General features: G+C 43.9%; 1 protein-coding gene across 1 annotated transcript in view; it reads left to right on the top strand.

The window, feature by feature from the left end:
* Positions 1-12643, top strand: part of LOC6896978 (Golgi-associated plant pathogenesis-related protein 1-like) — a 32039-nt gene that overhangs the window by 19081 nt on the left and 315 nt on the right. Inside the window, exons 2-3 of the mRNA XM_033376923.1 lie at positions 12168-12302; positions 12374-12591. Of these exons, the coding sequence (XP_033232814.1) occupies positions 12168-12302; positions 12374-12591 (353 nt within the window). The remainder of the gene's footprint in view (positions 1-12167; positions 12303-12373; positions 12592-12643) is intronic.

Here is a 12643-nt window from a genome sequence, read left to right as displayed (position 1 = left end):
GTTAGGGAAAATTGTGTGGGGGAGGAAAGCGGGTTATTAACTATAATTTGCCTTAGTTTATTGGATATACATAGCAATAAAATACATTGCTAGAACTAAGTAGAGAGACAGCTTAAGAAAACCGTACAATATATATGTATATCTTATGACTTTAGAAGGAAGGATGGGGTATAGAACAAGCTTTGAATGGAACAATTCTGCCTGTTGTTATGGCTGTTCTTTTGCACAATTAGTTCTATGATTATTATATTTGAATCCAAGCTGATGAGCAAGCCATTGAATGTTGGTGTCCAAATTTCAGAAACTGCCAATTTATCTGTGAATTTAACCGCATGACAATGGGGCCATTCTTTGTTCTTAGCAGCAATCATCACTTTCGGGTGAGTGGAATTTTGAATAGTCCCAATTTATCTTTGAATTTAAGCGCATGACAATGGGGATATTCCTTGTCCTTAGCACCAATCATCACTTTCGAATTAGCGGAATATCGAATATTTGGCTCGTAGTAAAAAAAATCATCAAATTTATGAAAAAGAAAGCCGTTTGAACCACAGAAACTATAACACGTGATTTGTATACATTAGATAGGAAATTATTTGTGTTTTTTTGTACAGATTGGCCAAAGATATTTCCTGTAGTCGAGCACGACAACAGCAAGATGAGGGTACATTTTTGTAGAGAGAAAGAGAGAGAGAGGGAAAGATCCACTACAGAAGAGGGGCGTATTCCCAGGCTAATGACCAACCATGTTTCCCGCGTATACGCATACATCCCATACTTATAGCAAAATTAGCCCCTCTGGCCTATCTCGACGAGAAACAAAAACAACAACAAACAGAGAGGCAAAACAAAAAAAAAAACAACACAATTTCCAAGCTCTAATTGTGGAACCCATTTACACGCCGAAAGTTAATTTCGCATAAGCTGAAATCGTTCTCTCATTCACCCCTTGGTGGCTCTGCTCTGCTGTCGCCCGCCTCCTGGTGGCTCACATTTTGCGACCTACAACAACAGAGAGCTTGTTAACAATGAAAACAACTTGGCCAACGCACACTCATACACACTCAAACTGTACGGCTTCCTGTGGCAGGCTGTCAGGCCAGGCATTGAGGCAGGCAGGCAGGCAACCAGTCCATGGCAGAGGCAGAGGCAGCATTACAGCAGCAGCAACAACAACGATACCTTTGACGCAATGTCAAACACCTGCTGCCAATGTTAACGCCAAACACGAAAAAAAAAACACTCGCACACACTCAAACGGGCTAAAAAAGCCAGAGAGAAAGAGAGAGAGAGAGAGAGTCGGAGAGCAGCAGCAACAAAAACAAGCTGAAGATTGCCTTGGATGCCGAAGGTTGAATACTCTTCAAGATGTTAAGGGTAAAGCGGAAAAACTCGATCGGTTTTATATGAAACTAGAGGGCAAGCCACCTGCTTCGCTAATGCGGCAATCCTAGGCTCACTCACCATGCTCGCTGGTAGGTCAATCCAAGGCTCACTCGCCACACTCGCTCGTGCAGCAATCCCAGGCTCACTCGCCACACTCGCTCGTGCGGCAATCCCAGGCTCACTCGCCATGCTCGCTGGTGCGCCAACCCACGGCTCACTCGCCACGCTCGCTGTTAGGTCAACCCCAGGCTCACTCGCCACTCGCTTCCTACATTAACGACTCCTTTTTATGATAGAGAGATTAAGGAATGAGTTTTATTTCTGACAGATCATTCCTTTGCCAGCTTTAGTCGCTATTCTTTAAGCCCCAAACCTCTGCTCCAAATCTTAATACCCTACCCCAAGCAGGGTACAACAATGGCAGCAGGCAGGCAGGCAGGCAGCAACACACATTGTCCGTACGTCCGTGCGTTTGTTCTCCGGCTGGTTAGGCAACAAATTCTGCGCAAAAAGTGCAATGAACTTTGGCCAGGCCGGAGCGTGAGAGGCGGCGTTGGAGGTGGAGGAGACAAAAGCAGAATTGGGGGAATCCAGGCGAGTCCCTGAGTCTCCGAGTCCCCGCGAGGGGTGGCAAAAAAGTCACGGGCTTAGCCAATGTGTAAATAAATGTCGGCGAGAGGGAAAGGGAGCGCCGCAGGAAGCGAGAGTGAGAGTAAGGGTGACAGTGGCAGTGGCTAGTGGAAAAACAATTTCATTGAGTTGTGCCACAAAAGGTACGAGTATCAAATGCCCCGAAATGCCGGCAAGCACGGTGCATGCAACACATGTTCACACACTGTATCTGCATGTGTATCCTGTAGATAAGGACATGGTCAGACAGGGGCCATGCAGTGGGGGTAGTGGAGGATTAAAGAACAATTCATTGTCTTTGATTAACAGAGAGCAGAGAGAGTCAAGGGCACCTCTAGATGAAATGAATTTCAATCGTTTATAATCTAAGAAAAATGCTGGCCTCCAAAAGCTTCATAATCAATCCCTTTATTTGAATGATTGAATCTATAATTCCTGTCCCGTCCTGTCCTGTATATATCGATGGCTCTGACTGCAAGGTATCGGAATGCCTCAATCCTTTCCTCTGAAATTGAGAAAACAATGTCAAAGGAATTAATTCCCAATTCATCAAGTTTCGGAGCCAGGCAACACACACACAAAAAGTCAAAGAAATGCAAAATAAACAGAGTGCAAAGTAAAAATGCAAACCGAGAGGCCGAAAGACCGAAAGACCAAAAGACCGGCACCAGAGCACAGCAGAGCAGAGCACTGAAAATAAAGTCAACTTGAAATGTGCCGCCAGTTGAGGTTGTTGTTCTTGTCTCCTACCCTTGGCAGCTGCGCCTAGACCAAATACCTAAGCCTAAGCCACTCTCCACTCCATGCCACGGCACTCCATAGACCGGCTCGTCGCTGTCAGTCCCAGGCCCAGGCCCAGGCCCAGCCGAAAGCAGATGATGAAGCCCTCAAAGACACCAACAACAAGAAAACATCGGTTTAGGCCTTTGAAAGTACTACACCATGGACACGGCCACAGAAGAGATATCCAGGCCAGAGCCAGAGACAGAGCCAGACCCTACCAGGCGACACATGTGCACATATTTCTCTTCTTCGACTCTTTTTTATGCTGCACTTTTTCTCTTCTTTTTGTTGTTGTTGTTTTTTTATTTTTCACATGCAGTTAAAGCGCAAATGTTCTCAAATTACCCATATGCAAAATGAGGCACGGGGAAGCAGAAGCAGAAGCAAAAGCAGCTGGGCTGGGGAAGGCAGAAGATTGGGTCTGCCACTAGTTCCAGCCGGCTTCGTTTGCCATTTCGGTTGCGCCTCATATTTCGTCTACGAAAGCTTTGGGCGGCCTCCGGCACTGCCTCTGCCTCTGCCTCAGCCTCAGCCTCAAGACGCCACCGAACCGAGCTCAACAGACAGTCAGTCAGCTAGTTTCCGACTCCAACACCGACTCCAACTCCAACTCCAACACCAACTCCAGCTCCAACTCCGACAACCAACTCCTCTCTGGCAGATTTTGTGGTAAGTTGACGTTGACTGGCGGATCTTCGTTGGTGACAATTGAAAGGCAGCCGAATCAAAGCTGAGCCGGGCCAAAGCCATCAGGGCGTAAAATTTCATAGTCCTATATAGACAAAGCGCTTATTTGGCAACCAGAACTGGCCACGGACTGGGCACAAAAGAATGGAGTTTTGGGAGAACAAATGGAGACTTTAAAATGAAATGAGATTTGTCAGTTGGAAGAGAAAATTGCCTATTGTGAAATTTATTTACTATTGCCAGTTAGTTGGAGTTTTTTTTTTGGAGCCTCTAGGCAGAGGTAGTCTTTTCCCAGAGAAAAAAGCTCTGAAATTGTCATATTTATACTTCAATAGATTTGCTTTGATAGAGGGAAATTAAAAAAGAAAGAGTTTTTTGTGCAGCTACATTTTTACATTAATGCATTAAATATATTTCATAATTAAAATAAATATATTTCATCTTTAAATTACATTTATAGGCATTTTCATGAAGTCGAACGGGACAGTGGTACATTGCAAGTGGTATTAAGGTCAAAATAAGAGGGATTTTCAGAATTATTTTCCTTTTATAAAGTAGATCTTGATTAGCCCTATAATTGGTGCTAAGGTCGATTTTGGGTCACTGTTCGTTTTTTCGAGATTTTTGCAAAAAACCAAGGCAGTCGCAAGGGACAAAAATGATAGATGGTTTCGCGGCGATCAATTCAAACTTCGATATCACCGAAAGTTCAGGCAAAATATTGATGCAAATTTCTGATAAATGTTGTGCATTGATAGTACTTGGAAACGGTCATAATTTTACGCAAATATGTCTTGTATTTTTTTTTAAATTTAATTTGCATCATTTTTTAAAATAATTTTAAGTTTTAAATAAAAACTTGCATCAAGTACCATCTATGAGTGCCAGTATAGGAACAACAGTAAAATACAAAAATCTGATTTAGTGAAATATTTGTACTACTCGAATTTGGTGTAAATTTGGAAACCTTTTAAAAGGTCAATTAAGTTTTGGTAGAGCTACTAAATGTTACAGTTCTCTAGATATCCCTTTATTTATTTTTAAAATTTTATAGATTCTTAGAATCAATCATATTTCCAAAGATCATTGCAAGTTTATCGATGTCTTCCGTAGCCTAGCCCCGAAGTGGGGGCTCCCCTAACAAGTGCATACATGTGCCGTTGCTTTATTAGCTCTATGATAAATGTTTATGATGAACCCTACGCGGGTACCCCTGTGCCCTTGCTCCGCGGCACTTCCAAAACATGCGACACATGGAAGGGCTGCCCAAACGTCGCGACGTTTCCTCAGTGCCATAAAGTGCTCACTTATTGCTTTTTATGCGCTTTTGATGTGCGTGTGTGTGTGTGTGTGCGAGAGGGAGTGTGAATGTGAATGTGAATGCATTTGCCATTGCACTTTTCGTCACAGTTTTCGTCAGTCAGTTAGTCAGAGTCAGAGCCATACAGTTCTTCTTTTGTGCGTTCTCATAAATGCATTCCACATGCATATGTATATGTTTTGCGATAGAGAGAGAGAGAGAGAGAGAGAGGAACAGGGGAGAAAGAGTGTGGATGGAGGAGTGAGTGTGCTTAACTCGCCGCAACTTCATTTCGTGAATGCACAATGGGCGCCCGGGTGCCTAACCTACGACAACACCGAATATTCGCCATTCGGCCAAGTTCAATGAACCGAACCTTTGGTTGAATAAACTTCACATACAAACGCATTCGCACACACACGCACACAGTGCACGCACAGCGAATCGGTGACGCGTCGAAGCGCACAAAAAGAAGAAGCACCAGCAGAAGCAGAAGCAGAAGGCGAACAGCAACAACAACAAACGAAAAAAAAAACTCCACAAAACAGCCAAAAGAGAGATAGAATGTCTCTTGGCAGGGGTACTCAGGCGTGGATTTTGGGAAAGTTTCTTGTAAAACCATGATACATAATTACTTAATTTCGTTGCAGAAGAGGGTCTCTGAATGACTAGGAATACACTCTTATAGACTCTTACTCTGGCAGGATAAATTCATTTCCTTATAGTAGGTTAGGTTAGGTTAGCCCGGACGGCCCTCAACGGGGCCCACGCAAAGGCCAGTACGGCCCTTAGTTATCCGGCTAGGGGGGGTATGAATCATCGTAGGAATAGCCTCGAGAATCGAGGTGTTATTAGCATAGCCCCACAGTTCCTGTGGCGTCCTCTTGCAGCACCGGGCCGCCTAGGTATTTCCTCCTTGCCCTTGAGGGAACCGGACAGTCGAAGAAGAGTTGTTCCAAGGAGATGTTCCTTATAGTAAATAGGTTAAGATCTTCAATGGTTCCACAACAATTGAAGCAATAATTTCAATAGCTAATCGGACTTATGATGACCCCTATGATCTTAGGCAAAAATTATCATAAGTAAATATATACACACAAGATCATAATAATAGGTACTCAAGCTTATCCCAAACGGCACTACTTTTGGGCCTGTACTTAAATAAAATTGATCTTTAATGCCTATAAAGCCAAGAATTTCAAAATTATACATTTAAAATTGGAAATACTGAAACTGTACCTATTATGTACATACATATAATGTATATAATGTATATCGATCAACCGAAATATGTGCTCAACTCACAATTTCGGTAAAAACTCTGTTAACTCTGTTGTTTCGTTTTAAACACTTATTGTACGATAAAACTGATTATTATGGAAAACTTTCAACGTATACCTATTAATACGATCATATTATTATTATTATATATATATTATCATATTATACGATCTAATAACTAAGTAAATTCGTATATGTTCAGGATTGTAATTAGTACAATCTATAGACCTTTTTGGTAAACGATTTGTTTACCTTTGTTGCCCTTTAGGGCCCTCACAATTTTCTTCAATTAAATTAGGTACGAAAACACACACGTAAATTGAAAGCGAGTACCCCTAACCATGTGGACATTTGGGGGCGCGCGATATTTGCTACTTAAATGACATGCCACCGCTGTGTCGATGTGTCGATGTGTGTGTGCAAATTGATTGTGCAGCTCCACAACTTCTTCGCTCCAAGCTCATACTGTTTTTGTATATACGTATATTTTGTGTTTTTTTTGCCATATTTGTATATATTTTTTGTGCCTTTTTGACTCTTTCAATTTGTCTAATTTTCAATGACGTCGTCGTCGCCAACGTCGCCATCGAAGCAATGGAGTAAAAAACAAATTAGTTGAACTCCACACGATGATGAGAGTACATACAGACATACATATGTAAAGATGGATACGGATACAGCTACAAGTGCTGGTAAATGTATCTGATATGGCTGGCAGCGTGCAAATCGAATTTACCAGCTGCTGGCTAAATAATTCAATAAATCGCGCTGGCTAAACCCCAGATCTGTATCCACATCGAAATGCAGATGCAGATGGAGAGAAGGAGAACCACAAAACCTCTCCACAGCTCTCCTCTCTTCTCTCGCCGGCAGTAAGCAGCCAAGACACAAATGAAATTTAATTTCAATGTGCAGTTTGATGGGGCAAATGGAGCAAGAACCCAACTAACCCTGGCACACCAGCCACAGCCAGAGCCAGAGCAACAGCAACAACAAGGCAACCAACAAAAATAACTGCAAGATATTAATAAAGCAAAAATTCATATGAAATTTTAATATGCAAACGAGCAAAAGGCAAAGAAGAAAAAAAAAATATACATGGCGGAAGAAAAATACCCATACTACAGAATGATAGTCGGAGTTGGAGCCACAGAATCACCCAAGTATTGAACCATGTAAATCGAATGTGAGAGCACTTTGGGCCATGGCCAGGACCAGACACTGATAGCCAGACAGGATATACGTACGAAGGGAAGAGGACAGACAGCAGCCATGTGGTCCAACGGTTTTTTTTCGGGGCAGACAACGGAAAAAATTGTGCATATTATCGTAAGAAGAGTGAGATTAAAAATTGAAATAGATTCGATTCTCACATGGGTATAGCATGAAAATGAAAATAAAGACGAAGATGAAGCTGAAGACTTGAAGACTTGAAGACCGCTTCGTTGAAGCCGAGAGTTGTCGAGTTGAAAAGTTGAAAGAACTTCTTCTTGGTACTCATGGCAGGGAGGATTTCTAAGGAATCTAAGGAATATCCAGTTCATGGAGATTGAGACTTGAAGTACTTTACAAAAGTTTCTGACTCAACGTTGAGTCCAACATCGTATCAAGAACTGATTAGAGCCATAATCCAACCCGCATGCATGAACATGACTCATGGTGAGCGAACATAAAAATAGAGCAGTCGGATTACGTATACGCGGCGTTGTGCTGTGGCATGCAACAAGCCAAAAATACAAGAGCAACAGGCAGAAGAAGTGTGCCTGCCATGGTGCCACACTTTCGCCCGCCCAATGTCAATGCCACTGGCACCGAGGATGCAGTGCCCCACACAAATACAAAATCCGAGTCCAACTCCAATGCCCACGTCGCCCCATTGCCACAGATATACATATATGTTGTATGTACAGGCAGTCAGCGGCAGGCAGCAGGCAGCGGCAGCTGGCGGCATGTGGCACGCGGCAAATGCAGTCTGACTGGCAGCACGTTTCCATGTTGATGCTGCGCCAAAAATAACAACCAACAACACCAGCCAGAGAGACCCAGAGAAACAGCCAGCCAGCCAGCCAGGCAGCCAGCCAGCCAGCAGGCATTGGGGAAACGGCCCTGGTCGTGGCCATGGCCATGGTCGTGGCTGTGTGGCTATGAATGGCGCCGTTTTGGGCGTTTTGTTTGACCAAAAACTGCAACTAGTCGGCGAAGGTCGTGCAGCCAACGGAATTTCATTAGACAGCCAGACGCAATGCAAATGTCCAGGCAGCAGCTCCAAACGAAAGCGAAAGCGATGGCGATGGCGATGCAGGAGGTCTGGTCTGGTCTGGCATTGTAATCGTGTAATCGTGGGTCTATCATGGCTGGTTAAGTAAGTGGCTAACTGTAATTAGGCGGTTGTTTTGTGCCGGCAGGACACTCAAGCTGTCAACAAATTAGACATCTGTCAGGGCATTGAGTGCAGCGGAAGTGAGTGCCAAAAAGGCGAAAAATGGTGCCTTAATGGTTGTGTCTTTTTGGGGAAATCACTTTCAAACCAGGCAGGGTCTCTAGCCTTTGGAAAATTACCTCTTGGAGAGATGAAATGTCCAAGTTTTCCAACTAGAAAATGAAATCCCAAGCGATTTACAATACACCATAAAAAGTAGAGTCTTTGCGGGGTTTATGCCATTTCTTACTTTCCAACGAATATTGGTTCATATCAAAAATCTGTACGTCTACTTAGTCATGCACTTGACAGAGGCTACTTACCCCTGTGCGCACAACTGTACTCCGAAAAGAACAAAGCCACCTAAATGAAGGGCATAGAAAAATGAAGCAAAGTACACACACAAAAAAACACAGAAAAATGGGGAAAATGTGAAAAAAATGTAACATATCCATACACACATAAACACACATATATATGTATGTATGAACATACATATGTACGTTAAAAAGTTTGCCCACTCAACGGCAGACGCCATCGCAGAGAGGGAGAGGAGGAGGAGGGGTAGAGGAGATTGGCAAGCAGAATGGAACTTGGAGGCGCACGTAGACACGAGGCCGGGGTAGAGGTTAGGGGACGCTGATGTGATGTGATGTACATGGAGCATAGAGAGCATAGAGCATGTAGACAACTGGCAACAATAACGGCATTTTCGATGCAGAGAAAAACGACGAAGCAGCAGCTCCGACGACGTTGACGAAAAGGACGTGCAGGATGAGGAGAGGAGAGCAGTCGCCTCCTGTCGACGAGGAGTTGCCAACAGCCACTTGACACTTCCGTCGTCACATGAATGGAGCCGTAAAAATGCGACGCTGCATTCGTTTCATTTTCGTTCGTTCCATTCCCTTCATTCGTTCTACCCGGATTTCTTTCCTTTTTTTTTCGGCTGCGGGTGCGGGGCATGTTAGTACTTTTTTATATTTGGGCAGGCATGTGTTGCAGGCGGCAGTGGCAAGTGTAGAAATGAGGCAAATACATTCATGCATAATTTTGATGGCACTTTGAGTGGTAGGACAGGAGCTGCTTCCATTTACATTTGAGATGCCAAAACGTTTTGGGAACACGTTTTGCTTTTCGCTTTTTTTTTTCGTGTATTCACTCAAGTGTGTGTAGGCCTCCCCCAGGAGGTAGTCTGGGAGAGTGGGAGAGGGACAAGGCAAGTCATTAACGCAAAAACAAAGTGACGATTAGTTGCGGGGGTGGCGAGGGGCCTTTGAGTTGAGTTTTTGCGGTTCAATGTACGCCAAAAAGTAAATAGGCAGTGCACACACCCCCCCACACAGACAGCCCAGCCCCAAGGTAGGTCAGGGAGCGGGAGCCAGCCAAGTGATGAGACCTTTGCACACACAACACCACAAACAGTGGAGGGAGGAGGCCTTCCTCCAATGGCAGCTTGGGAGGGGGCATGCGGCGTTGGATCCCGTCAATTCGGACAGCGAGCAAACAGCGAGAAGAGTAGCCTCTAGACTGGATCAAATCTGGGATATTTATGAGCATGTTTTTTAGGTCCTCAACAGCCGTCGCTCTCTCATGTTTTCGGTTATGATTGACTGATTTCTGTTGAAGCTTTGGCGTCTCCTGGCACGCATGAATAACACTTTTCGAGAAACGAAAAACCAGAGACGCCAGTGCCTCTGCCTGTGCCCCTGGTGGGCTCTACAATTAGCACTTTTCGCCCGGCCCGGCCCGGCCCTCAAGTGGTTGCCGCCTCGCCTCTGCTGCTGCTGCTGCCCTGATAAGCTGCAGACAGTGATTGCCTTGAGTCAGGCGCTTGAACTCTCCATCGCTCCATCGCTCCATCTCTCTGCCGTCCGCTCTGCCCGGCACTCTCTTAGTCATTCTGCGGTGGCAATTTCTAGCTGCAAATAGTTTTGCGACCTAAAAGTGACAAGCACCCGCTGGCCCGCCAGAGTTCTTCTCTCTTTCCTTTTTTTTTTTTGTCGATAACAAAGTTTGCCAACCCAACAAAAAACCACCGCTCATAAAATGAAAAAAAAAATAAAAACGTAAAGCCCAAAAGCAAAGCAAAGCCTATTTACGCACCGCATTCCGTCTGTCCGGGCGTCTTCCAGAACAGAACAGAACAGAACAGAACTGCCACACAGAGTGCATTATAAGATAAACATTTGTTTTCTACTTTTTCATTTGGCAAATAACATGAAAGCGTTGAACTCGCCCACAGACCGCCACACCATATGTATACTTATAGAGCACACACAGATATATATATATCTGAATTTATAGACGGTCGGACAGAGGCGGCCATTGAAGGCCCTACCATACGATCAATAGTTGGGGCAAAGCGAAGACTCGAAGCTCGCGAAAAAGTCATGGAAGCTACCTAAAACCTGACGATGGTTTTCAAGTTGATTCCGTTGAATACCATCTTATAAACGCATGTGGCACGAGGAACCTTCACGCGGATCAGTGCTTCAACGAAATCGAAATTATCACGCGTTCGCGGAAAATAGCCCAAGCTAAAACAAAGAAAAACCCCAACACAACGAAAGCCCCAGGCCCAACCCGACGACAGTCAATCAGTCGGACAGTCAGGCAGTCAGTCAGGCAGTCAGCCACTCATCGGGTCTGACGAGTCACAAGTGCTGAAAAGTTTATTGCACTATGTTCGTCTGACTTTTGCTAGGGCAAATATTGTTTAATAACATTTTTAAAAATACAATTTACTGATTAAATGCGCTGCGACGTCGGCTACGGCTACGGCTACGGCACAATGGCACGGCTGTAGTCCTACCCCAAGATGAAAAATTTTGTGTGCTTCACTCGAGGCGAATGACTGTGTACTTTTGATGCGGCTCCGTTGCCGTTCTAGACTCCGATAATCAGGAGCATTAAAAATAAAGCCGGTTCCAGCTCTTGCAAGTCCTTAAAGTCGAACTTGCGCATCGTATATTCATCGCCGCTGTCCTCCTGAATGCCCCAGGAGACATACTGACTAAAACTGAATATGATAAGCCGACAAAACAAATACCAGAAGATGCCCTCACTGAAATGAGGAGAATCAAGCGACTTGTTTTTTAGATGATTTTCCCTAAGGCAACACTCACTCCATTCTTAAGATTTTTCAGTTTCCAATGAGCTCAGTTTTGCAAGGAAAATTCGGGTTGTAGAGATTGTACTACCTTTCTGCTATGACAAAAGATTTGACTTTAAATGGAACGAGTACTAGAGCACCTTTGAGACAACAAAACTTTTGAAAGTATTTTTATTCAGTCAGGGATTACTGTTCCAAGGATCTCCTAGAGCCCATGCCCAAGCCCAAGGGCATTACAAGTTCCTTAGCCGTTCCATATGATCTCTATTGTTATAAAACCTTTAAAAATCCAGAAAAACTCCTCCAAATATGGTTGGGGCTTCACCCAATCGTCACCTTTTATCTTTTAGATGATTTTTTGAAACAGAATTTGTCAAATGCAATTGGAAAAAACCTTCAGACTTATATCTTTGCCCTGGCAAATACTGCCAATCGATTGTTAAAAGTAAAACTCTTTCGGTTGAATAAAAAAGTTTATAAAATGCTGAAAATTATACTCATTTTGTTAACTATTTATGGGGTAAGTGAAATAAAAATAAATACAATTTGGCGGCACCGTTCTACTTTAGTGGCAGTTCGCCCAGATCGATGGGGGCTTTCCTGAGGATGCCCTTGCAAGGCACAATGAGCACAGAAAAAATCACGGTTGCCCGGACTTGAAATTGGACTCGGACCTTAGCAACGAATGCGCAGAATATGCCAAGGTATTGCTGCAAATCGAAACAAAATCCCAGAGAGCTACCACTAACAACTGATAGTTTTCCGTCCCATGCAGACTCTGGCCGGGAAGGGTAAGCTGGAGTCAACGAAACTTGATGGGTATACAGAAAATTTGTGCATGACTATCAAGAAGCCGCTGGAATGCATAGAGAGCTGGTATATAGAAAAGAACCTGTACGATTATAATGCACCAAGATTGAGTTCGGAAACTGAACATTTTACGGCCATGATTTGGAAGGCTTCGAAAACTCTGGGTATTGGCCTTTTTACAAAGTGAGTGAATCGATCATATTCGTATTTAGCAAACCGCCACTCATCCCCCCAC

Source organism: Drosophila pseudoobscura, chromosome 2 (assembly GCF_009870125.1).
Source record: "Drosophila pseudoobscura strain MV-25-SWS-2005 chromosome 2, UCI_Dpse_MV25, whole genome shotgun sequence".
Classification (NCBI taxonomy): Eukaryota; Metazoa; Arthropoda; class Insecta; order Diptera; family Drosophilidae; genus Drosophila; species Drosophila pseudoobscura.
Note: the sequence above shows the minus strand (reverse complement) of the source record. Positions and strands in the feature narration are given on the sequence as shown.